Source organism: Camelus dromedarius, chromosome 16 (assembly GCF_036321535.1).
Source record: "Camelus dromedarius isolate mCamDro1 chromosome 16, mCamDro1.pat, whole genome shotgun sequence".
In the NCBI taxonomy this organism is placed as follows: domain Eukaryota; kingdom Metazoa; phylum Chordata; class Mammalia; order Artiodactyla; family Camelidae; genus Camelus; species Camelus dromedarius.
The window spans coordinates 11,003,783-11,029,629 of NC_087451.1; the positions used below are offsets into that span (position 1 = coordinate 11,003,783).

At 59.8% G+C, this 25,847-nt stretch overlaps 1 protein-coding gene across 8 annotated transcripts; it reads right to left on the reverse strand.

The window, feature by feature from the left end:
- On the reverse strand, window positions 1–25,847 carry TSPOAP1 (TSPO associated protein 1). Of its 8 annotated transcripts, none has more exons than XM_031468058.2 (32): window positions 24,636–25,847; window positions 23,729–23,836; window positions 23,311–23,439; window positions 22,534–22,713; window positions 21,797–21,982; window positions 20,563–20,640; window positions 20,396–20,479; window positions 20,060–20,149; window positions 19,736–19,858; window positions 19,370–19,474; window positions 17,907–17,957; window positions 17,466–17,486; window positions 16,458–16,662; window positions 15,705–15,877; window positions 14,398–14,513; window positions 14,001–14,110; window positions 10,180–11,010; window positions 9,853–10,004; window positions 9,145–9,522; window positions 8,820–9,059; window positions 8,285–8,476; window positions 6,837–7,697; window positions 6,099–6,198; window positions 5,858–6,012; window positions 5,122–5,290; window positions 4,667–4,738; window positions 4,211–4,243; window positions 3,932–4,035; window positions 3,773–3,844; window positions 3,459–3,569; window positions 2,762–2,823; window positions 1,008–1,148 (listed from the first exon to the last, which is right to left on the reverse strand). In XM_031468058.2, exons 1-31 carry the CDS (start codon window positions 24,963–24,965, stop codon window positions 2,794–2,796), a joined length of 5,589 nt encoding a protein of 1,862 aa, XP_031323918.2. In that variant the 5' UTR covers window positions 24,966–25,847; the 3' UTR covers window positions 1,008–1,148; window positions 2,762–2,793. The 8 variants fall into 8 exon arrangements, with proteins under 8 accessions (XP_064351044.1, XP_031323916.2, XP_031323920.2 ...); XM_031468059.2 differs by lacking the exon at window positions 1,008–1,148 and adding an exon at window positions 1,155–2,644; XM_064494974.1 differs by lacking the exon at window positions 2,762–2,823 and having other exon boundaries at window positions 1–1,148; window positions 8,453–8,476.

The following is a 25,847-nucleotide window of genomic DNA, read 5'->3' on the forward strand; positions in this document are numbered from 1 at the left end:
TGTTGTGAAAATAGACTTTATTATAATAAAATGTCTGTTTAAACAAATGCCCCCACCATTCCACACCCCTGGAGACCAAGGTGGTGGTGGCGGTTCAGTCAAACAACCTCCCACCACAGTGAAGGAAACATGCAGAGACACTCACCCAGCCAGAGGGGGGGGTGGGGAGGCTAGGGTGAGGGGCGAGAGCCCCCCGCCCCATTCTGAACAGGGAATGTATGAAAATAGCTGCATAAATCTGTCCCTTTCCCCAGCCCTCGGACTCCGACAGGCGCCAGAGGAAAATGATGCAAAAGAGAAGTTGAATCCAATGAGTAAAATAAGGCAAACCCAACTCCTGCTTTCTGCCCGCTGGCCCCGGGTCTTGGGTCTCGGGCCAGGAGGGCGGCTGGCAGAGGGGGAGTGAAACGGGGCGGGTTCAGGCCGCTTGGGCAAGGGCCTTTCCCCCTCCCGGCGCCGTGCAGTGGAGGCGAGATGGAGGGAGCTGGACTGAGGCACTGAGTATGTACATATATACACATAGCCCGCCCGCCTGCCGGAGAATCCAGTGCAAACTTTCCTTCAGGGGAGGAAGACATGATGAGGGTGGCCAGCGCCACCAGAGGAACAGGCCCCTCTCGCACGGGGTCCCCATCCCAGGCGTGTGGAGGCCAAGGCAGGTCTAGCACAGCATGGTGGACACTAGGCAGAGGTGGGCGAACCAGGAGTCCCAAGTCCACGGCCAGGCCCTGACTGAGGCGCTCAGGCTCAGCCACCGTGGCCGATTAGCTTCCCCACGCTGGGGCTCAGGTCCCCCTCCTGGAGGAGGAAGACACCCAGCCAGAGGACTTGTCGAGCTCTGACCTTCATCGAGTCTGCCTCCCACCCAAGTGCCACAAGGGGAACTCGGGAGGAAGAGGGCCCCCCTGCAGCCAGGACAGTGCACTGGGGCCTGAGCCACTCCTGCTGCCAGGATGGCCACGGCGAACTCACTCCTTCTTCCCAGAGCCCAGTTTCCTGAGGAGCTGCTTCCCTTTGGAAAGGAGACCCCACACCTTCTTGCTTGGGCCCAGTGGCACCCCCAGCTCAATCCTGGGGAAGCGGTCAGGGCCAGGAGCACAGGGCCAGCCTGGAGGCGCTGGGGGCCCTTGTGTTGAGTCAGCGCAGTCCTGGAATGTGAGAGACAGGGGACAAGGTCAAGGCCCGACTCCCCACCCCAATCTGCCTCCTTTACCCCACAATGTCAGGAGCTGCAGTGCCCCCAAGTCACAGACCCGTGGGAGAACCACAGCCCCCCACCCTGCCACTGCCCCACACAGAGCACAGAGAGGTGAATGGGTGCAATGATGCTGAGGGAGCACTGAGGTGAGAGTCCAAAAGCACAGGAGAGGAGTCTCAGTTCTGCTTCTGCTCACTTGGGCCTGGGCGAGCACCCACCCCTCTGGATCCTCTGTAGGATGCTGGGCTGACAGCATCCTTGGACTTGACCCTCAGGACGGATGCTCCAGCTCCCCCATGTCATCCCCTCCCAACACTCCAGGGAGGGCAGTTCCCGCACCACCTCTCAGATGAAGGAGCACGCCCACGTGGGCCAGTAGATGCAGGGTCCAAGGGCCTTCCGAGAGTGGAGCCAGTGCCCACTCCACAGAGAGGAGATCCGGACTCCTTTGAATGGCCCCCGAGAGGGCTGCAGGGAGCCCAGGGGCAGAGGGGACTCACGGTTGGGCATCACCCTGGAGGCGGCCCTGCCCACTCCTGGCTCCCTTTGCCACCCACCCACCCAGACTGTGTTGTTAGTGGCCTGAGGGCAGGGTTTGGGAAAACAGGAGAGCCACCAGGAAGTGCCCCAACCTCGCTGACATCCCCTCCTGTGCCTGGTACCGCCCAGTCAGGTCTTGCCAGCCTGCGCGTTCTCCACCCCTGCCCCCCACTCCGTTCCTCAAACTCCGGCTTCCACCAGAGCCTGGCCATCTGCTGGCAGGGCCAATCACAGAGCCCAGACCGGAGGCAGGAGCTAGGTGCCCAGCCTGGGGCCCACACTCAAGACCCTGGCGATGTGGCAGGGCCTGCCTACAGAGAGGTCTCCTAGCACCTAAAGGTCAAAGAGTCTCTTGCCAACCAGCCAGGGCTGTTGGCTGGGTGGCAGGGGCCAGGCCCTTCCCACTCCCTCCCAGGGTTCCCAGAGGGAGAGGTTGCTGGGGAAACAAATGGAAGGGGTCTCTGAGCCCCAGAGATGAATGGTTTATCTACGAACTCCAACCGTTTAAGCCTCCTCTTTTATTCCCCCGAGCAGAGAAAATTGAGAGTTGGATATAAAATCATGCATCTGATCCCCTAACAGGTCATGATGCAGAGGACAAGGGTGGGGAGACTATTATTACTGATGACATCACAGCATCAACCTTCTGTCACCAATAATAATAACCATATTATAATACCATAGTCATACAGTATCATAATATACAGACGAGTCACAGTATGGATGTCACATAATATTCTATAAGCCGTGTGAGCTATAGAATATGAGAAGTCAGCTAACATGGGACATTATATACTAAGATGACATGTATTCCTATGACAGCTGGCACCGCCCGGAGTAAGGCAAGGGGAGTGGATGATCCTATATCCAAATCTGGATCACGGCAAGATCTCCCTCCCCTGTTCCCTAGAAGAAGCGGGGGAAAGCCAGGTCAGCTCCAGTGTCGGAGACAAAGGAGCGCAGTCTGATTACAGTGACACGAAGAGCAGGGTCACACGGACATGGGGTTCAGTCCCCACTTACACATCGCTCTCTCTACATATATCTATCTCCATCTAGCACTGGACTCTTCTCCTCCTCGTTCTCTGAAGAACAGGGGACAAAGAGAGGAGATGGGTTATGGACAGACCCACGTGCTCTCCACCCAGTCACCAGGTCGCCAGGTCACCAGGTCGCAGGGGCTGGCCCTGCTCTGCAAAGCCCCTTTGCAGATGGAGGCCCAGGGTTTTCCACTGGGGGCCCTGGCCTCATCCTCTCCCTATCCTGTGAGCCTGGAGCTTCACTGTACTCCACCCACCCAAGAAGCCGGGCCTTGCTGGGCAACTGGCCTTAAAAGGCACCTGGGAGACAGGGAGATACAGCGAGGGGGCAGGGGGCTTACTGTAATGGGGGCTATGATGGTTAGAGGTGGGGGGAGATCTGGGGTCCTTCTCCACAGGGCCCCTCACTTGCACTGGCCCGGGGTGTGGGCAGCCAGGTCAGATGGGCTGGAGATAGAGGTGGCAGCCTCCCCGCTCCTCAGAAAGGGGCACATACCAGGAGGCAGCCGGCCCAGCTGGGCGCCCTCTGGCTGTATGTGGCTCAGCAGCTCCGCCCTGGGCACAGGGCACACCTGGCTCACAGCCCAGAGGCACCTCTCCCACAATGCCTTCCTGCCCCCACCACCACACCAACAGCGAGGAGAGCCAATGCTGAGCTGGGAGCCCAGGTCCTCACTGACCTGACCCTCCGCCTGGGGCGTCCCAGGCTCCCTGTCTGAGCCGCCTGCCTCAGGCTCAGGGCCCTCCAGGAAGTTGGATGGAACCAGGCCCCGCTGTCCATTCAGTTCCCCCTGAGGAGGAGATGCTGGTGAGACTGAGCCAGGAAAGAGGCCTCAGATCCACCCCCTTGATTCTGAAGCCCTGGGGGAACCATCTGGGCTCAAGGTCACAATCATGGAAGGTGACCTAGTCCATTCCTCCAGGCTTCCAACAGGAGACGTTGCTCATCCCCCTTCCCCGCCTCAGGGGCACTCCCCCACCCCCATGTTCTCACATAGTAGAAGCCATCATCGTCCATGCCCCCGAACACTGTAATGACGTCCCCTGCCCGGAAGGGCAGCTCCGCCTATGGAGAGACCAAGGGGCAGGCATCAGGCCCAGGAGGGAGGCCCTGCCACCCCCTGCCTTGGCTGGGCTCTCAGAAGGCCCTCACCTCCACGTCCATGTTGGGGGAGCTCTCCCGGGGGTTGTAGTCAAAGGCAGCCACCATGCAGCGGGGCGCTTCCAGGCCAGCAGAGGAGACCCGCTGGGGTGGGCCTGCAGGAGGTGGGGGAGAAGACACAGGACTCTCCTAGGCTCCCCCGCCCTATACTGTCCTCCGCACAGAGGCCTGCTGACCCTATCCACCACGTCCCACTAGTCGCAGGCCCTGGGGAGAGGCCAGAGGGGCCGCCCCGCCCCACCTCTTTCTTTTTCAGGGATGGCCCCTCACCTGCACAGAGCTGCGCAGGGCCTTCCGACTCAGCTGTGGAGAGAATGTGCCCGTGAGCCCCGCCCCTCGCGTCCCTCCTCATCCCAGGTGGGGGCTGGAGCAAGGGCAGGCAGGATGCTCAGCCTCAGCCAAGGGCTGCAGGAGAAGGACACTCAGAGAGCACAGTAGCCCAGCCCCTTAGCTTTGGTAGTGAATTAAAGCCCCGAAAGGGTAGGTGACTTCTCCAGGTTGCGTAGAACTAATAGTGGGGTGCTTTTTGGAACTGAGGTCCCAGCAAACTGCTCCCCATCCCCATTAGAATGAAGCTCGCCACTGGAAGGGATGGCTGTGGGTGAAGATCTGCCCTGGTTCCCTTTACCTGCTCAGGACCTCACCTGCATCTCCCCAGAGAGCCAAGCAGTGCCCTCCACCCCCCTCATCCACAGGCCCCGAGGGAGAAGGGGGGGTCTCACCCACCTTTCTTGGAGCGGCGGGGTTTGGGGGGAGGCCCAGTTGTGCGGGCTGTGGAGTACACAAAGGGACCGTTCCCTGGTCCAGAAAGGCAAGGACATGTAAGAGAAACCGAGGCAGGACGGAAGACAGGACAGTGACTCCAGAGGCTCCTCTGGGGCTGTGCCAGGGTTCCTGTACTCAAATTTCTGAAAGGCCTTTCTCTCCCATCCCCAACCTCCAGGATCCAAAATCCATGGCCCATCTCCTCTGCAACAGACCCCCATTCCGTGTGGACAGTTCGCTGCTGTGGCCATACTCGCCTTAGTCCCTGAAGGCCCCAGTGGCTCTGCCGGTGGATGAATGAGGCACCCAGGCCACTCCAGACAGACAAACTGCTTGGGCCAGGGTTGGGGTGGGGCCAGGGTTTGAGTTGGAAATGGGGTGGCAAGAGGTGGGTGAGGGACAGGAGCAGGTCATACCTGGACCCTCAACAAGGACATCAGGGGACAAATAACCCTGCTGGAGCAGCTGCTGTCTCCCGGCAGGGCTGTCCACAGCCACCTCGGCCACCATGTTGCAGGGGATGTAGCCCATCCGGCCCCCACCTTCACCCCGGTAGAAGCCATCAGCATCCTTGTCCCCAAACACCTGGAGGTGAAGAAGACCAGTTATCTCAGGAGGCCAGCTGAGCTTGCTCCCTGCGCTCCAGGCCAGAACCTGCAGCACCACACTTGGGACTACAGGAGAGTGCTCTGCCTTCAGCACGCCAGTACAGGAGATAAGGAAATGGCCAAACATAAGGATCAGAAGGATGAGAGAAAACAGCCCTTTCCACATGACCATCGCCCACTATCTGCACATCCATTCCCCCAGCCCACCCCAGACTAGATCTCCCTGACCTCAGAGCAATGGCCAAAAGCCTTCAAAAAATGCTTGGAGGCACAATAAAAGCTGTGATGTTAACAGTCAGTCAGTGCTCTATGGGCACTGAGCCATTTAATCCTCAAACAACCCTGTGAGGTAGACACTGACATTACCCCCCTCTCACCAATGAGGAAACCGAGGCCCAGAGGAGTTAGTTAATCCACTCGAGGTTACACAGCTAGAAGTGGCAGCATCAGGACCCGACCCCACAGCATCTGGCTCTAGAAGCTGCGTTCTCATCCCTCCAGTGCAGGGAAGGAGGGAGGAAGGACCTGGCCGTGAGTCAGTCACCTTCAGGATCTGGCCCTCCTGGAAGGGGAGCTCCTCCTCCCCAGCATCAGGGTTGGGTGACATTGACACGGGGTCATAGTCAAACAGAGCCACAAAGACCCTGATGGGTAGGTCCTGGTAAGCCAGCGCTGCTTCTGGAGGGCTCCTCGGAGGGGCTGTGGGGGAGAGCAATGGCAGTAAGTGCTGACCAAGGGGGCAGGGATGCCCGCTCAGCCTAGCCCAGCCCCCATCAGGTGCTCACCCAGCTCGGTGGAGCCTGGCCTGGACCCCCGGGCACCTCTCCGCAGGGGGCCCCTCCGCCCACAGATGGCCTGCCCTCTGGGCTCCCCAGTCTCTGTTGCCTGCAAAGAGAGTGCAACAGATGGCAGAATGACACACCATCCCTCCGGCGGGCACCTCAGCAGGGATAGGACCCGCAGGCACTCCCCCAGCTCGGCCTGGCAGCGTAAGCAGCACAGCAGAGCAGGGACACACATTCCTCTCCTGGAGCCGTGGCACAGCCTCGCTGGGGACATCAGACACAGCCATGGAAGGGGGAAGGGCAGGAGGGGAGGACCCAGCTCCAGCCACCTTAGTAGATGAGTGCAGTAGAGGGGACTAAGGTTAGATCTTAGAGTTGGCCAAGGAGCATGGGAGAGGGCCTCTTCTCGGCGTCAGGGTTGGGTGATGCTGGATATCACAGTCAGTGTCCTGAAGATGTAATTAGCTAAGCAGAGGGAAGAGCCACCCTGCCCGAAGGCAGGGGCCTGGCTGGCTGGTGACTAATGACAACGGAACACTGTGCATCCCAGTTCCAACTGGCAGAAGCAGCAAAGCAGTGGAATGTGGGCGGGAGGAGGCGGTGAGGGAGCCCGGAGGCCCGGCCCCACCTCTGCTGATGGACGCGGCAGCGTGGAATGGGAGCAGCCGGTGGGCAGCAAGCAGGGCCACCAGGTGGCAGCAGGCAGGGGGCTGCCCAGGGTGGGGAGTGGGCACGGACCCGGGAGGGCGACTCCTTGGCTCTGCCAGTTGCACTGCGGCCTCTCCGCTCTGGCTCCCCTTTCTCCCAGGCCGGGAGGCGTGGGTAGGGGTTGGGGCCTGAACTGGCCTTAGGAGGCCCCCGCGGCCTTCCTACGGGTGCTGTGCCCCAGGCCTCCCCATCTCCAAGGTGGCAGGAGCCGGTGTAGCTGATGCCCCCGCCGCCCGCCTCCTGCTCTTCCTCAGAATCATATTCGATGCTGATTTCCAAGCACTTCGGGGAGAGGCAGCTGGCCAGGTTGGATTCTGGGGCCCGGCCACGGGTGCACTTCCTCGAGGGAGCTGGCCGCCCTCTCCCACCAGCCTCTGGTCCAGCCCTGGTGCCCTCGACCACAGCGGGGCTACCCCTCTCCCGTGCGGGGCCTGGTCGTCCCGAGGCCTGGGACCCGGCGTTGCTGAGAAGCCGGCTGCAGTGTTCACGGGGATCTGGGGACCGCCTGCGGTTTGGGGGCTTCTCAGGAGACCCGCTTCTTCCTCTCCAGCTGCTTCCACCAACTAGTCCAGGCATGTCCTCTGGGCGGTCCCCAGCTCTGGAGGGCTCAGGAGACAAGGGACATAGGCCAGGTCCTCGGGGCCGACCGCTGTCACAGCCCAGCCCCAGCAATGCAGGTTCAGGTGGGCCAGGGTCTCGGAAGGAACAGCCTGCCCCTGGCCTCTTCTCATTCTCCTCGTCCTCCGCATTCTCCTCTTCCTCCTCCTCCTCCTCCTCCTCCTCAGGGATGCTAAAGAGCTTCTTGCTGCAGAACTGCTGGAGGGGCAGCTCCAGGATTTGCTCCAAGATCTCCTCGTCGCTGTCAGTCTCACAGCAGGGCTCGGGCTCGGGCTAGGGGTGGGGGGAGGGTAGCAGGGAAGAGAGGTCCGTAGGAAAAGGACAGAGTTGTGACCTTAGCCCTCAAATGAGGGCAGGGGTTGTAGGCAACCCCATAGCCCTCCCTCAGCTTCCTCCAAGAGGAAGGACCAGAAAGAGAGGCTTGGCCCCAAGCCACGCAGCACATCCAGGGCAGATCGAGAAGAATAATTAGGGAACACTCCCAAGGAAGAGGCTGAACGGACGCTGGGACCCCCCGAGAGGCAAGAGCATCGGGAGCAGGCTATGCCTGTAATAGCAGGGAGGCCTCCCACCCCCTCCCTGGAAGCTCCCAACGTCAGGCTCTCAGATGGCCAGGGCACTGCTTCTGGAGGGTCTGAGCAGGAGAAGATGCAGAAAAGAGCGCCTCATCTTCCCTTCCTCCCAGGAGGGCAGAGGCCAAGCATGAGCCACTTCCTATCTGAGGCACAGGACGGGGCTCGGGCCACACACCTAGACCACCTCTAGCACTCGGTGGCAGCAGGAGCAGCTGCTGACACGTGGGGTAGAGGTCCCTGGAACCAGGGGTCTAGGGGCCCACCAGCCCCTCCTCACCCCGTTACCTTGGCCCCCTTCTCCCTGATGCTGTTGCCAGCAACCTGCTTCTGGAAAGAGCAAGTCCTGACACCCAGCTCCTCCTCCTCCTCCTCCTCCTCCTCCTCCTCCTCCTCCTGGATATCTGACAGATCTGAATTGCGGCCATGGTCCACAAGAGAGTTCCCCAGACGGACCCCGAGCTCTGCTGTGTCCTCCCGCTGCAAGAGGAAAGACAAAGGAGGAAGGCAGGGCAGTGAGGCAACCCCAGGGGGTGGGCGGACTCGGGCAGGGTCAGCCCCAGCCGGAATGAACGGGGTCCCTTGGCAGGAGAGAAGGTCATGCCCCAAATGGAGGAGATGCACACTGGGGGTGAGGAAGAAGGATGGCAGCCAAGAGGGAAAGAAATCTGAACGATAAAGTGACAAAGAAACAGCCATACACAGCACAGAACAGAGCCAGAGCAGAGCAGGGAACAGAGTGGGTAACCAGACTTTGACTGGCAGAGGCAGAGAGGAGGGCCCCGATTCCTTGAGGGGTCCCAGTGTGTCCCCAGCCCCATACCTCAGCCCTGGACCTCAGCCCAGACCCTGTGTCTCCTCCACAGCAGGCCTCGGCACAGGGCAGCCTCTGGGCCAGCGCTGCCGGGGTGGAGCCGGGGGCCGTGAGGGCCTCTCCCGCGGTCTGCTCAGCCTCCTCCTTGGCCAGGGAGGAAACAGCAGGGCCAGGAACTTGCTCTTCCAAGGTTGGCTCACTGGCCTTCCTGTCCCCTGAGGCATTCGGTGCAGCTGCCCCGGCCTCCTCCTGGAATGGCAGGTAGCGAGGAAGAGTCCAAGCCCCAGACCCTTCTCCCAGCCTCCACCTGCTCCTCCGCTCCCCAGCGAGGTACCTGGGAGCAAGGTGCTGGGGGCTCCTCTTGGGATCTTTTTGGTGTCTCTCTGGAAGGGCTTGCTGAGGGGGCCCCGGGGGGTTCTTGAGTTCCACGGGGGTCAGGGCACCGAAGGGGAGAGCTGGGGTCCCCAGGCCCTGGGGAGGCTGGGGCAAGGGGTGGTCTGGCCTCTGAGCCTGGTCGTGGTGAGAGGCAGGAGACCCTGGCTGGCAAGCAAGCCTTGGCCAGGGCCGGGGCAACAGGAGCCGGGATGGAGTCGGCCGACTCGCCGTGCGGCGACATGGTGCGCACGGCCACCTCGCGGCACACCTGCAGCAGCTGTAGCTGGGACAACTCCACCAGCACGCTGCCTGCTGTGGGCGAGGCCACCTCCATGATCTGCAGGGTGGAGGGGGCACAGGATGGGAAAGGGAGGCTGAGATGGCCAAGTGTGAGGACACCATGACAGCAGCATTATGTCGGGCACTGCACTGAGCCTTTTGCGCCTCATCTCATCTAAGCCTCCTGGCCACGTGGCTTCAGTGGTGGAGCAGTTTTTGAATCCCAGTCACCTGCTACCAAAGCGCATGCTCTTAACCAATCTGTTACACAGTGCCCAAATGCCGGGTATCTCTGTGCCAGGCTGGGGAGACCAGGCCTCTGAGCATGGCAAGGAGAGACCTACATCCTGCTCCTAGGGCAGAGGTGGGCAGAGTCCCCAGGCCATACCTTTTGCCCATCAGCGTAAATGGCATAGCCTGTGACCCGGACGCCGTTGGAGGTGCCAGCAGCATCAATCGTTACTGGGAGCCAGCTGATGATCAAGATTCCAGGGGAGGGCCCTGGCTCAATCTGCACATCCAGGGGGGCATCAGGCGGGCCTGCAGGAAGGGGGCACAAGACCCGATAATGCAGGACACTCACCGCCAGAGGTAACAGCCCACTTTTCCATGTCCCTAAAAACACAAGTAGCAACAGCCTCCCCTTCCACCAGCACCTGTGGCCTGACACCCTCTTCCCGAATGTTACAGACACCAGGAGCCCGAGCGTGCATACCTGCTGGGAGTGTGGTAAACTGCAGGGTGGCAGCCTGCTGCTCCGGCCTCTCCCAGCCTGGTTCCCGGGGCCCTCGAGGTGGGAGCTGAGCCTCCACTCGGGCCTGATAGAGTGTACCAGGCCGCAGGTGGCAGAAGGTGGCCCAGTAGGTGCTGGGATGGGCAGGGGGGCACTCTTCCCCATTGAGGTAGATGGCATGGGCCAAGTTGCTATTGCCGGGCACCCAGGTGATCTCAGCAGACGTGGCTGTCAGTCGATGGACCCGCAGCTGGCTAGGTACCACCCCGGCCCGGGCACCCAACGCCACGCAGCAGCGCAGAGGGTCAGAGCTGCCCCGGCTGGTCAGGGCCTGCACGGAAACACGGAGGGGCCCCGCCCGCAGGTCCAGGTTCTCCAGCACAGCCGTGGGGGGCACCCCGGGCCCCAGGGCCTGACGCAGCTCCCCATCCACACAGATATGGTAACCCCGCAGCTCCACCTGCTCGGGAGGCGGCTCCCAGGCCAGCACCACGCTGTGGGCCAGCTGCTTGAGGATGGCCAGACCTCGGGGGTAAGGCACAGCCGGGGGCTCCCCCAGGCCCTCGGGCGGGGGGCTCAGACTGAGCTCGTCCCCTGCGGCCTCTTCCTCTGGTCTTGGCTGGCTGCGTCCCCCGCTGCTCTGGCCCCCACTACTGCTGCCACCCCCACCTCCGCTCAGGAAGCTGAGTTCGGGGCCTGAGCTGTGGGACAAATCGGCCAGCTCCGGAGGGAGGGATGTCAGGAGGTCGTCGTCGGACACCCGCTCTACAAAATTGGAAGGGACCAGGCCTCTTCGGCCGTCCATGAGCTCCCCTGGCAGAGGGAGGGCAGGGGAGGGGAAGACAGAGAGGAGGCAGAGAGATAAAACAGTCCAATAAGTGCACTTGAGCAACAGTTAGTGGGTGATCGTAAGCATTTGATTCAGATCAACATTGACCTGTCAGCACTTTTAAACGACAAGAGCAGTCAAGATCTGGATTAGAGAGTTACTGTTCGTTTTCAGAGGTGTGATAACAGTACTGTGGTAATACAGGACAGAGCAGCTTAGATGTTACTGTGCATATGAATCACCTGGAGATTTGTTAAAATGCAGATTCTAACTCAGCTAAGTCTGGGTGGGGCTGAGAGTCTGCATTTCTAACAAGCTCCCGGGTGATGCTGATGCTGCAGGAATGAAGGAGAACATTCATGTTCTAAGGAGATGCATGTTGAAGGGTGTCGAGGTAAAATGTCATCTGTCTACGACTTGCTTTTAAATTGTTTTTCTTTTTTAACCTACATATAGAAAAAGCAATTATGGCAAAATGTTAACAGCCGTTGAATCTACAGTGGTGAGTACATAGGTGTTCACCATATCGTTCTTTAATATTTCTGTACGTTTGAAAACTGTCATATTACACAGGCCTGAGGAGTGAGGGCAGGGGTGCCCTTCATCTTCCGTATAGAAAACAGACATCCTCGAAGGGAGAGGGAAGGCCCCTCTGGTCAGAATAAGGGAAGGAATCTTTAGGGACAAAAGACAGACGTGCTAGAGAAAAGAGTCCCCTATGGGTTCTAGAAGGGATGGGGGCCCACAGCAGGCTTGGATCCAGCAGCATCACTGGCAGTCAGTCCAGAAGGCAACCAGAGGTAAGTTCTGTGGCCCTGTGCCAGTTCCCCTGAACACTCGGCAAGAGAGTATTATATAACATTTGTTGTTGTTTGTTTGTGAGCTGTTAAGGAACGCGGGAATTGGGGACACAGCCTGTCATATCACAGCTAATTTGGGAGAAGGAGAAAGATTCCCAGGGGACAGATAAGCTGGCAGCTGTGTGCCTTACTGGGAGGAAGGAGGAGCAGGGCCAGGGCTTAGGGCAGAGGGTGGGTGTAGGCTGGCCTGAGCTGCAGGAGGGCAGGTGAGTTTCCCCAATACCCTCTCTTTCTGCTTATGCTAAGAGGGAAAAAGAAAAAATAAGGAAACTTGAAGAAGAAAACAAAAGAGATTTTCAATAAATTGGATAAAATAAGCACTGTAGTGGGCTGAAAGCTGGCCTCCCCCAAATATGTCCACATCCTAAACCTTGGATCCTGTGATTATGACTTTATTTGGGAAAAGCGTCTTTGCAGAAGCAATTACGTTAAGGAGCTTGAGATGAGATCATCCTGGATTATCTGGGTGGGTCCTAAATCCAATGACAAGTGTCCTTATAAGAGACACACAGGGAGGGACACCAAGAGAAGAAGAGGAGCCAATAGACTATGGATGCAGAGACTGGAGTGATGTGGCCACAAGCAAGGAACACCTGGAAGCCACCAGAAACTGCAAGGGACAAGGAACCAAATCTCCCCTAGAGCCTCGGGGTGGGGGGAGGGGGTTGGCTCTGCCAACATCTTGATTTCAGACTCCCGGCCTCCGGAGCTCTGAGGGAACACCTTTCCGTTGTTTTAAGCCCTCCAGTTGGTGGAAATTTGTTCCAGCAACCCTAGGAAATCAACACAGCCACCAACACTAAGGAGTGTGACCTTAAAGGTAGGAGCCATCACACTAAGCAGATCTACAGCCCGGAAAGGCTAGTGCTGGAGCCTGGGCCAGAGTCAGTCTCTTGCTTCCGAAGCTCGTGCCCCAGAGAGCAGCCCAGGTGGGACCAGACGAGGATGAAGCAGTCACTTAGCCAAAGTATGATGAGGAATACAGCACCTTGCACCCAGTGGTCTACGTGTCTTTCAATCATTCCAGATTGCATAGTTCAAATTCCAGTGATTTGCGTGCGGGTAGTCAATACTTATGTTTGGGGGTGGTGGGTAGAGCTCAGGGGTAGACCTAGGGCTTGGCATGCCCAGGGTCCTGGGTTCCATCCCCAATGCCTCTAATAAACAAACAAACAAACAAACCTAATTATCTCCCCGTTTTTGATGTTTTGATTTTTTTTCATTAAAAAAGTCGTTTTACTGGGAGCTACTTAATCCTGCTCTCCATTATCCATCCCTATAGAGAGTTTAGCTGTTTATTATCATTCTTAGCACCTACACAAATAACAGGCACGGGGCCCAGGGAGAAGCAGGCTCTGAAGGCCTGGCCTCACACTCTCAAAGCTCTGGGTGTTACAGACCCAGACCAAACCACTTTCCTAAATCCCCACACAAGGTTACAGCTCTCACCCTGCCCTGTCCACACCTCACCCCGGACTCCACACAGCGCCATCCTCCCCGCAGTGCCATCCTCCCCACTGTGGAAGGATGCAGCCAGGTGCCTGGCCAGGACCACCCTGGGGAGTCTCCCAGAGCCCTTTCTTCTGCAGGCCCTGCCCTGTTGCCCAGTTTCAGTAATGGGGCATCTGCCTCGGTTGCCCGATCTCCCCACAGGCACCGGAGCACTGCCCTGAAGCTCCGCCCTGCCGGGGCCCTGATAACTGCTAACCACTTGCTAACATCCTTTGCTTGGGTCTGGCCCCCGATTCCTCTTCCCACACAGACTGGAGTCCAGCATCAGATCTATGCTCCACGCCTGACCTAGGTCACTAGCGTTAGGCACTGCCACGCCCTGTCTGCCAGTACAGTAGAGAATTTAGCTGGATTCTCTGTGACATTCTGTCCACCATATGGATTGTGGTGGCCCTGTCCTGCATGGGGCAGACCTGGAGTCGGACCAGCTGCTTCCAGAGTCCTCCCTTACCCTTTCCCCGCAGGCTACTGGGTCTCTGTACGCCTTTTAGCTGAGTTAGAGAAGTTACAGTGGGCTGAGAGGATACAGATGGGTGGAGGTCTTTGGGAAGAGGAGCTTAAAAGCAGGGGAAGGGACAGAACGATCCCCACTACCTTCCTACCTTCAAAGAAGCCATCCTCGTCCATGCTGCCATAGACATAGATGTACTCGCCAGCAGTGAGTGGAAGCTCTGCCTCAGGGTTCTCATTGGGGCCCTCGAAGGGGTTGTAGCTGCGGGAAGAGGTGCAGAGGAGAAGGACGGCGACTGACATCCTCCCTCTGGGTCCTGTATCCTCTCCTCCAATGCACTCGGCCTCTATGAGACTTGGCTGTGCACTGTTAACCAAGTGGATCACTCACTGTGCCCACCTCAGCCCAACTAGGTTAAGAGGACGTGTCCAACTAGGGTCCCTGAACCACTCCCACCATCTCCAGATGGTGCTGCTATCTTCACCCGCCCCCTTCCTCCGATACACCCCAAATGCTGCGGGAATGGGGAGCAGCAGGGAGGGGCCTACCTGTAGCGAGCTAGGAAGACCTGGATCCTGGCTCCTCCCCGGGCGCCCTCCGGCGCTGCTGGGAGCAGGGAGACGCTGTCCGCCTCCAGCTCCTCCACCTCACTGGCTGTGTCCACCTGGGCCAAACAGAAAGGACCAGTCCTCCCCATGATGCAGGGCCAGTGGCAAAGCAGACAGAGGAGGCATTATTTTGAGAAGAGAATTTAAGCACATGCTGGACAAGACGAGCAGCGATGAGCCCTCATGTTTTCTAAATCAGCACCTGAGCCAGCAGGTCCTGGTAGAGCCCTGATGCCCTGCGTAGGAGAGGGGATAACCTGGATCCCTCCCTGAGCCCTGGCCTCTACTGCACCAGTAAATAAGACCACTTTCCCCATCAAAGGGGCGCCAGCCACAACAGTGTGCAGTGGGTGTCCAATGACAGTTTGTCTCCTTAAGATAAAGACACAGCAAAGCACTCTGACCTTAAAGGGCTGGAAGCACGGAGGCAGAGGGGCTGAGAAGTCCCTGTGGGGAGGGTCCTGAGATGGTGAATGGGGGCATCCACAGCCAGCACCACCTTTCTATCCCACAAGGGGGCAGTAGAGGCCCAGGGCTGGGTTCTACCACCCTCCACAACATTGGACAGCAGGGTTGCCCCTGACCTGCCCCCTCCACTTTTGGGGGTTTGGGAGTTACAGAGGGATGAGGACATCAGAAGAGTTGTTAGTGATACCAAAGAACTGGGTAATAATAATAGCTTCCATATGTTAAGCATCTCTTGTGTGCCCTGCACTGAGGGAGGCTCCATCCTTGGATTTTTTCACGTAATCCTCACAACAACCTTACCAGACAGGTTTATTAGTTCACAATCCAGACAAGGAAACTGAAACCCAGAAGGGGTCGGCAACTTGCCTAAGACAAAGCTGGGATCTGAATCTGGAACCTGCGCTCCATTTCACACAACCATCTGCTCCTGCTACAGACACTCTCCTGAACAGCCTCATTATGCAGATCTTGGCGCCAAAGTGTCCCTCTCCATCCAGCCCAGGACTCCAGGGCCTCTCTGGGTCCCAGAGGGGCGGGGCTGGGCGGCCCCAAGGCAGGGCTTGGTGGCAGGTCCCGGAGAGCAGGGGTGGGCCCCACCTAAGCTCCCTGCCCACCAGGAAGAATCCACTGGCCTCTCCCACGGGGCCTGGCTCCCCTTGGGACCCCACATGGGCCAGCAGCCATTCAACTCCTGGGGACCCTAGAAGAGGTCAGGGCCACCTCCCCATTCCCCCTTCCCCAAGGCAGAGCCAGACCCCAGGCCCCTCCCCAGCACTGACCTCGGGCGTGGGGCATGACTTGGGGCTGTTGTGGATGGACTCAGAACGAGAGGAGTTGGAGAGAGATTCTGTCTTCTTGGCAGTCCTTCGGGGGACCCCAGCAAGGGTGGCAGGGGCAGGCTCGGAAGACTTCGGAGTGCAGCGCCCTGGGGAGCCCGGTGGGAGGTCAAGGTCTAAAGAGAAGATGACATGTGGGCTTGGGTCTGTGGCCTGAGGAGTGACCAGGGACCAAAGGTCTTCCTGGATCTGGGGGTCTGGCCCTCCATACTGGGGGGAACTTACTAAGTGGAGGTGGAAGTGATCACGTATGTTATTTTGCAGGACCCTCACTCAGAGCAGCCTGATGAGATGCACTGGATGCTCCTGGCTTAAGCTTAGGACACAGGGCCCACAGAGGTTTCACAGCACCATGGACTGAGTGGAGTCAGGACCACCAGACCTGACTGATGTCCAGCTGGCTTTTCACCAGCCCACACTGCCAGCTACTGACCCCAGGTGCCCACCTCCCAGCCATGACACAGAGGTCTTGGAGGTGGAGGAGCAGTAGCCTGAGATGCCTGGGCCAGACCCTGGGACAGCCACTCCTCCAGGTTCTTTTTTTCTCTCCATCAGAGCCTGGCTGTAGCCAGACCTGGTTCCAACTTGCTCTGTGACTTTGGGTGAGTTGCTAGTCTTTGCTGACCCTGAACTCTGCTCCATACAAAAGCCCCAGGCCTGGGGACTCCAGGCTAATGTCACTGGGGTCAACCTTACCTTTGGGGCCGGCCCCTCGGCAGGGCTGGGGGGTGGAGCAGCAGCAGGGGGGTGGCGGGCGGTCCCCCAGGGTACTGCAGCCCAGGGCAGAGGTGAGCAGATCCAAGGGACCCGGGTGCAGGCGGAAGGCCTGGAGCTCCTGCGCCAAGAGGCTGAAGCGCTCAGTCTGGCTGCGACATTGCTCCTCCAGCTCTCGAACCCGGACCTGGGCCAAGACCCACAATGAGCCACCAGGCCTAGCCAGGCTGCCCGATCCAGCCTGGGTCATCGCCACACAGCCCCATGTGGGGCTTCAGATCACATCCACCCAGCCCCCAGGTCTGAACACCCCTCCTCAGCCTGGCTGCTCCACTGCCCTGCAAGGTGTCTGCCTCAGGGTGAAGCCCTGGGGTTGTGGGACACCTTCATTCCCAACCCTGTCCCAGAGAAGGCTTGGAGCCTGCCTCACGCCGCACACCCTCATGCCCCCAGCAGGGCCACTTCCTGCTTCTGGCTGCTTTCTAGGCCAAAAGGGGTCACCCCCCCACCCCCAACACCACCACCAGTATCACCTCAGAAGTTTTCTTAGCTCCATAGTTTGTCACCCTCCCACAGTCAGTGACCCAAATCCTGGCCCAGAGAGATCCCACACGTCAGTAGGGGCATCTTTGTGATGGGAATGAGCCAGTTCTCAAGAATTTTCCCCAAGTATCAGGAGAGTCCCCGTGAAGGAGATGACAGGTTGACTGGTGACGAACACCCTCGTGGTCTGAGTGACTAGGTTTTAGGGGAGGGAAAGCCCTGTGTCTGCCAGGCACAGTGGCAGGTGTGGGACGAGGGGATGGCCCACATGTCCTGCGGGAAGCCCGGCCCATCTACGGATTCTCAGGTCTGCTACCGGTCACACCCCCGCCATTGGACATGAGAGCTGGAACCACTTGGACCTGAGGGAGGAGACGCAGCTCAGCCAGTCTGGAGAGGTGTTGGGGAGGGGACCCCCCAAGGAGGTGGGGGGTGAGGAGGCTGTACCTGCATGGAATCCAGGGTAGACTGTGGCAGGAAAGGAAAGCACAGAGGAAACATTAGAACCCTTACCCTGTGGTCATCACTCAGAGAGCGAGGGAGGCAGAGAGGGGCCCCGGTGGACGCAACCCCAGCAGCTCCCAGCACTGACTAAGCAGTTGCTAAGGGGAAGGACATTTCAGGGCGGAGGCAGGCCTCTAAGGTGGGTGGCGATGAGAGGCAGCTGCCACCAGACCCAGGAGCCTCTGCCCAACTGTGCTCTGGCCTGAGAAGTCTATCAATGGTGGAGGGGAGGTCCCCAGGCCCTATAGCATTTAAGGGCCCTTCCTGGAGGCCCATACCCTCCACACCCACACTGACACCCAGGCAGTCCATCCCAGCTCTCTCGGAACCTCCCCAGCCTCCCCTCAAGCTGGCAAAGCTGGCGGCCACCTCCAGGGACCCTACCTCCAGCAGGTGCACAGCCCCTTCATGTTCCCTCTGAGCTTCTGCCTGGGCCTACAGGTGGGAGGAGGCAACATGCTGGAGGGGAAGGATGAGGAATGGGGGTGGGATAGGGAGGGCCGGAAGGGAGGAGGGGAGGAAGGGCCAAGGGGGAGAAGAAAGAAGAGGAAGAGAGAGGAGGGGAGAGAAGGCGGGGTGCTGGGAAGGGGCTGAGGGTCTCTCCCTCCGGACTCGCACCCTGGAGCATACCTCAGGCCAGAAGGCAAGAGGGTCAAGGAGAGGGGCCTATTCCGCTTCTCTCTCCCCAGGACCTCCTCCTTCGGGGTCCCCTGCCTCTCTCTCTGTCCTTTCTCAGCCTCTTCAGCCTGCTTGTCTTCTACCCCTTCTGAATGTTAGGGTGCCTCAGGGTACGGTGCTAAGCCTGCCTCATACTCTACACTCTTCCCCCAAAGGGTCCCGTCTAGTCACGCGACTAGACGCATCGGATACTCCAAAACGATCTACAGGACCAACTTCCCACGACTCCGGGCTCATAAACCCAGCTGTCTGTAGACACCTCCACTTGAGTGTGTAGCACACAACCCAAACTTGGCCAACACAGAATGCAGAACTCAGGATTCCCCACCTCTCAAGTCTGCTGCCCTCCTCCCTCCTTCCTGGGGGCTGAAAAGCCTCGACCTCCATTTAATCAGCAAAGGGATGAAAGAGTGGGGCCTCAACTGGAATCCTGCAGTGGGTCCGATCGAGTCTGTCTCCGAAATAAATTTCAAATCCTTCCACTCGTTTCCACCTGCATCTCTGCACCCTAGTCCAGACAGCCATCTTCTCCCACCTGACTGCCCCGCTTCCACGCCCACTCCCTCGGCACCCTCCGCAGCACAGCCAACGCGATCCTCTAAAATGAGGGATCAGATCTCGCTATGCGCCTGCTCAGGACCTTTCAACAGCTGCTCACCACTCAGAGAGCAAGCTATCCAAACTTCCCAAGACCGTTAAGGCCTGAGGTGATCTGGCTCTTGCCTACTCCTGCTGTTCTGTCCAGCCTACAATATTCCAGTGACCTGGTCTGGACCCCCAAGCTCCTTCCCACCGCAGGGCCCTGGCACTTCTATTCCCCTCCCCAACCCCATGAGGGGTGCTCATCAGCTGGCTCCTTCTGGCCCAGGAGGTATTCAAGGCTGACCTCTCTAAAGCAGCGGCCCCTCACCCCACCCCAGCCACTCTGTGTCACATTACCCTTCCCCCACTGACTCGTCAATGACTGAGACCACCTCACCCACGCGGATCTGTCTATGCGCTGATTGGTCAGGGACCTGGTCTTTGCCCCTCACGGTCCTCCCTGTGCCTGGTACCCACTAGGTTCTTAGTAAATGCCCATCGGCTGGGTGATGATTAAGCTGGGGTCCTGCAGCCTACCACCCTTCCCCCACTCCTGCCCCCCTCCCCCCCCCCAGACCCTGCCCCACCTGCTGTAGCCTCCGGACCTCCTCCTGCTTTTGCAGCAGGCTGAGCCGGGCCTGCTCATGCTCCACCTCCAGCTGCTGCCGCCGCTGGGCCACCTCCCGCATGTGCTGAAATGCAAGAGCCTGGGTCAAGGCCAGAGCCCTGCTCTACTGTGTTTACAGAAGACCTAAGTCACGAGGAAGCCTCAGACACCATGTGCTCTAGATAGTCTCTGCTAAAAAGGAAACTGAGGCTAGAGAAGGAAAGGGGCCAGCGGCACCAGGACTCAGCCTTAGACCCCAGGGCCCAACAAAGGGCATATGCCACTGTCCTCCTTCTTCCCCGTGCCAGGGACCGACACCCTTCCCCCACACACACGGTCCCCTCACCTTCAGCACCTGCTCCAGGCTCTCCAGCTTGCTCTGCAGGCCCTGGCTCTTGAGAAGGGCCGAGTCCCTCTCCTGTGTCACCCCCAGGAGCTGGCCCCTCAGCTCTGCATTCTCCCACTCCACCTGGAAGGCCAGAGTGTCAGGGAGCCAAGTGTGTGAGCCTCATCCCCTCAGCATCCTCATGGGGGTGGGGCGAGGGTGTGGGGGAGTAGCAGGCTTCATATTCTAGCCCAGGTCGGGGTGGGGTGGTGGAGGGGACAGCCCCTTGCCTGGGGCCCAGGACAGGAGCAGGAGCCCAGCCCCGCACCTGGGCAGAGCTGCTACCTGCTGCTTCTCCGTGGCTCTCCCACTGAGCCGAGAGTTCTCCTCCACAAGGCGAGCATTCTCAGTCTGGGCTTCCCTCAGCTGCAGTTCCTGAGAGACCAGAGGACACTGGGGAGGGTCCCAGCATCCACACTCCTCCTCTCCCCTACACAGAGGACCCTGCCCTCCCCAACCTGGAACCTGCATCAGCCTGGAAAGGAGAGCCCCGCACAAGGGAGGGATGGCGTGCTCTCAGGGCAGGAGGGAAGGCAGCAGAGCCGAGACAGAGCCCACCACCCAGATGGCCCGATGGAGGGAAGGGAGGAGCTGGCCTCCAGGAGGCCCTCAAGAGCTCACCAGCTCCTCACATCGCCTCTGCTTTTTCCGGGCTTCCTGCTCCAGGCTCTCGCATTTCTTCCGCTTCTTGCTGAGCTCGGATTCCTGTGGGGTCAGAATGGAGCTCCTCGTGTGGGAAGGCAGATCCACCCACAATAGGTCTTCTCCACCCTTGACCTGGGACTTACCAGCTGCTGCACCCTCTGCTGTTTCTCTGGCTCCCCTAGGACCACGGGTGGGTTTTCCACATCCTCCTGCGGCGTGGCCTGGAAATGGCCAGAGGCAGAAGGCTGGCACCTGAGAACAGGGCCTTAGGGCAGTCTGCCCCCAGCCCAGCCTGTCTGAGGGGGGTTCCCAAGCACCTCACAGTCAGCAAAGAGATCCCCGCCCACTCCCTCCCATCAGACACCCCTGTGCCCTCTAAACAACGTAGTGCTTTGAGATCCTGAGACCCACGCTTGCACTGGGATATGGGTCCCTTATCCAGGCCAAAGCTTTCCCTTTTTAGCTTCCAGTGCTGCTCTGCACTCAATAACTGTCCCGGGTGTCCTTCAGTGACTGGCAGAGAACTAGGCGGCTGTCTGAGCCCCCAGGGATGCAGCGTCCCCAGAGCTAGGGGTCATGGATCCACCAAATCTGGGCTTGGCCTAGAGCCCTGCAGACCTGGCCACACCCTCCTCCCAGCTTCCCTCAAGCCCACCCTCTCGCATGTCCCAGTTAACCGTGCAAACTCTCTGGGAGGACAGGTCTTGATGGGTCGATGCATTTCCCTCCCTGGGCCAGGCAGAGGGACAAAATCTGAGCAAGAAGCATCCTGAGGCCTGGATCGCTATGAAGTCTCTTCTCCCTCCCCTCTTCCCAGAAGGAGGTAGACCTGGGTGCTGCCCAGTACAGACAATGGAGAGGAGCCAGACCTCTAAGTTCTAGGGGTCCGGGCTGGGTCCCCAACCCTGGGGGCAGGGGCCGCCTAAGCCCGGCGCCCAGCGAGGGTCGCCCATACCTGGAGCCCAGACGGACACACGCCGCCCGAGGGTAGCCGGGCCGGGCCTGGAGGACCAGGAGGGCGCTGAAAGGGGCGTCCCCGCGCTGCAGCGGCTGCGGGAGGCGGCGGCGCGGGCTGGGCCCCGGGTGGCTGCCAGGGCAACCAGGGATTTGCGGCCGGGCCGTACCACTCGCGGCACGGCAGGGGCGGCGGGGCGGGCTCGCGAGCCGCAGGCCCGCGGAGGGAGGACCCCGAGCCCCCGGCGGCCGGTGCAGCGCAGGTACGAGCCCGAGGGGGCTGGAGAGCCCCAAGGCCTTGCAGTGCGCACGCCGCCACCGCTGCGTCGTCGGTGCTCTGAGCGCGGTGCAGGGGGAGACCCCCGAGTCGCTCCCACCCCTGTCTATATACACCCACACACCTGCCCTTGCGTCGGCCCTCACCTCTCCCGGAGCCCCGGGGGCAGGCGCCCCTGCTCTGGCCGGGACGGCAGGGCCCGGGGGTCCAGGCGGCGCGGGCGGCTCCCGCTGGTTGCGCAGGGCGATCTGCCTCTGTAGCCGCAGCACCTCCCGCTGGGACTCGCGCAGCAGCCGGTCGAAGTCCCGCACGTGGAGCCACTGGGGGCCCTCCTGGAGTCGGGGGACAAAGAGGAGAGTTGGGCCTAACTCCTGCCAGCCCCACACCATCCCCAACAGAGGCCGCCCTCAACCTGGCTGGAGGGGCTCCGGTGCGCAGGAACGTGCACATCCTCCCATGCAGACATGCCTGGTCATAGGTGCATGCGTACATAGCCACATGCTTCAGCTAGCCCGTGTGCAAACATTCCAAGGAACTCGTTTACTGGGCACTCACAGTGTGCCCGGCACTGTGCTAAATACCTTGTGAACATCTCTTCACACCAGTGTGAGGTATGTGTGGATTCACACAACCAGACCTATTGGCATGCAGCCTGAAGCCTGGAGCACAGAAATTCCCAGGTCTGGGACTCATGGCTCCACCCCCTTCGGTTCAGCCTCCTTCCCCCCCAACCTGGGCCGTTGCCAGGGGAACCTACTCCCGAGCAGCCTCCACCTTCTCGCTTCATTTGCATCTCATTAACATCTCGTCCACATCCCACACTGCCAAGCAGAAGGCCCTGGGTAGGGCTGAGATGAAAGGGGCGTCCAGGGCCTCCTCGCACCTTGCCAACCAGAGTGAGCCTGGCCTGCAGCTCCCTGCACTCCCGCTGCAAGGCAGCAATCTGCTTGTCCTTGGCCAGCAGGGCACTGGCTGTCTCACTGAGGTCCCGGGCTCGTTGGCGGGCCAGGGCCTTCTGGCACAACTCCAAGCTGGCCCCTGGACTGGGCATAGGAGCACTCACCTGGCCAGGGGAGGGGTAAGGTGAACTGTCACCTGAGGGATAGGACACTTCTCCCACTCCTCATCTCCTCCCAAAGGAGGGGTAAGGATGAAAACCTAGAAGTATGGCCTCCTGCTTCTATACTGGGTCAGCCCTCAGGGGACTAACAGCCTCACCTTTACTCTATCCCAGCAATCTTCAAGCAGGAGTGAAAGGGTTAACGCCACATCCTAGTTTAGACCCAAAGGATGCTGCTAATTGAAGGCTGCCACTGTGATGGGTTGTCATCCCTGCCCCTGCCAGCTCTGCACCCAGAGAGGAGCTCAGCGGGAGGCTGCAGCCAACATCAGCACGTGGTAATCCAGAATCCTGCTCCCTGCCTGCTCAGGAACTCCCTGCCCAGCCTTTCCCTCCCTCCTGAGCTCCAGAAACCTTCAGCCTCCTAGCCTGGCTGGCTTTTGCCCTTCTTACACTTCGGCCCCTGGGTTCCTGCTTTCCTAGGTTCTAAGCATTGTAAGTTTTAAGGGTCCTTGACTCCCAAGCCCCACCCTTGAGGCCCAGCCCTGGCTCCCCTCTTCCCAGTCGCCCAGCCTCCATCCAGTGGCCTTCCATCCTCACCACCCTCAGGTTAGTCTCCTGCAGCTTCCGGGCCCTTTCCTCCAGGCGCTTGGCAATGACCGCCAGCTCAGCGTTCTTCCGCTTCAGCCTCCGCACCTTCTCCTCCGTCTCGGGGAAGCTGCTCTTCCTCTGACAAGGGGTCAGCCAGAATTGGGGCATGTGGGGAGCACCCCTACCCCAGACCCAGTCCTAACAACCCAGGCCAGGGCTAGAGCCCTGGGCTCACAGTGGGTTCCTCGGCAACTCTAGGTGGGGGTTCACCCTCTCTGGGTCTTGAGGTCATGTCCGCTCCATGGAGCTCCCACTTGGAGGGGGATGTTCGTGGGAGGAGGAGGGCGCTGAGGCAGAGGGCCAGGGTGTCTGAGTCTGCCTCCCCCCAGCTCCAACCAGGACCCAGGACTCGCTTTCCAAGTCTCACCAGCATCTGGTTCTCCTCCTTGAGAATGGCACAGCGCTGCTGCAGCTCCCCCAAAGCCCTCAGCAGCTCCAGATTGGGCCTGTCCCCAAAGCCCATTTTCAGCTTGCCCTGGTGTGGGAAAAGACCACCCAGCTCAGGGCACAGCTCCTCAGGGACCCAGCCTACCTCTGGAAATCAGAGCTCTCCATATGGAAGCCTTTCCCCCTCCACAATACAAGGAGACATGAGGTTCTCCCCCATGTCCCAGGCCTTCAGAGGGGAGCACAAGAGACCCAGGAGAAGGGGCTGTTTAGTCCTCTCTGCCGACACTAGCATCCCCCAACCCTGAGACCCTCTGTGCTAGTCCCCAGTTCTTCTCCTCCCTGCCCATCTTGCCTTCTTGGGAAATGCCAGCCTGAGCTCCCTTCCCCACTCCTCCAGGCTCCTTATGGCCCCCAAGTTCCCTAGAATCCTGCTCCCTCCGTCTTCTGCAGGAGACTGCTCACACCCACCCCAAACCTTGTCCTCTCTGGCTCAGCCCAGCACAGAGCCCCCTCCCCTGAATCTGCTTCCTCTGGACTCTGATTCCACCATACACCTCCACACACCCCTGGTACCCTCTCGCCCCCAAGGACAGAGATTTGCAAAGAAGACAAACAGACACAGACAGACGGTCAGAGAGAGACTCAGAGGAAGAGGGAAGGGGGAGGACCAGAGGTAGACAGACAGGCAGAGAGTCAGGACAGACAGATGGCAAAAAATGGAGCCACTGAGATTCCTGCCCCAAGAATGGAGGACAGACAGTCACAGAGATGGAGCCGCAGACAGAGACAGGCCAGGAGAAGAGAGGTGGGTAGTGAAGCTGCCTGTCGTGCCCAGGCTGGAGAGCCCCCGCCTCACAAACCCCAGCCACCCACAGCTCCCTTACCTGAGGGAAAGCCTCCAGCTCCTCGTCCTCTAGCTTCTGGCAGCTGGGTCTGGAGCTCAGCACTCCCGGCCCCAGGCTGGGCAGCCCAGTTTCTGTTCTTTCAGGCTCAATGCCCCCCACAGGCCTGGATCTTTGGGCTCCCTGCAGCTTGGAGCTCTCCTCAGGCCTCAGTTCTCCAACATGCAGAGCTACCGGGGTGTCGGCAATGCTGGGGGATGCACCTCCAGGTTCGCCCCCCTTGTGTGGAGTCCAGCTCTGCCAGGTGGCCAGTGCCCAGGGCTCCATGTTTCCAGGGTCCCCCAGCCGTGGGAGGGGTGTCAGTTGCTCCATGGTTCTGCCAAGGGGCCCCAGGACCCGGACAGGGGGACATCACCCAGCCAGGTAGAGGGGCTGGCAAGGGTCATACCAGGCCAGACCCTTTCCTCTCTGAGCTCTTGGCTTCACCAAAGCTCCATCCAAGGTTGGCCGAGTTCTTCTTCACCCACAAAGGAGGCTGCAGGAATCGGGGCTGCCGGAGCTGGAGCTGGGGGAATGCAAGCTGTTTGCTCGTGGCTGTGTGTGCGCGTGAGTGTGTGGAAGAGCGAGGGTGTCCCCGTGGGGGTGGGGAGGATGTGCAGAGGCCACTGACAGCAGCGCCTGGGTGAGGGTGTGCGTGTGTCTCCAGGTCTGTCTGTGCCGGTCAGTGCTTCCGTGCATGTGTCTAGAGGATGGGTGCCCCCCACTTGTGTGTTGGTGGGTGGTGGTTCTGGGTGTCACCGTCTGCCTGTTTCAGAGTTACCAGTTGTCTCCGTGTGTGTGTTGGGGGGGGTGTCTGTGTTGCAGGGCTGTGGCAGTGTGCGATGCTGTCACTGGTTATGTCTGAGCGTCTCAGTGCTGTGCTGCTGTGTGCATTGCTGTTATTGTGTGTCCATCAGCGTCTGCAAGTCTGGCCATCCATCAGGACCCCTCAGCCTGGCTAGGGTCCACAGGAGCTGCTAAGGGTGATCCTCAAAGGTCTGCTGTGGTCCTTTATTTCCTGCTCCTCTCTCCGCTGCTGCTCGCCAGCTTGCTGGGTGGCTGGGCTGGTCCTAAGGAGGCCTGGGTCGGTGGGCTGCTTGCCTCATAGTCTCTGTCCCCACTGGCCTCAGCTCTGGGGACTGCAGGGGTCCCCTCCAGTCCCGGAGCCCAGAGAGGGTGGGCACGGAGGAGAGCTGAGTCTCAGAATACGGGGGT

Coding starts and splice junctions, on each gene's coding strand:
- TSPOAP1 (XM_031468056.2), bottom strand. CDS start 24,965: ATGGAGCAACTGACACCCCTCCCACGGCTGGGGGACCCTGGAAACATG. Junction 21,983..22,533: donor GGCTCACTCTGGTTGGCAAG/GTGCGAGGAGGC, acceptor CCCCGACTCCAG/GAGGGCCCCCAGTGGCTCCA. Junction 20,150..20,395: donor AGAGGCGATGTGAGGAGCTG/GTGAGCTCTTGA, acceptor CTGGTCTCTCAG/GAACTGCAGCTGAGGGAAGC.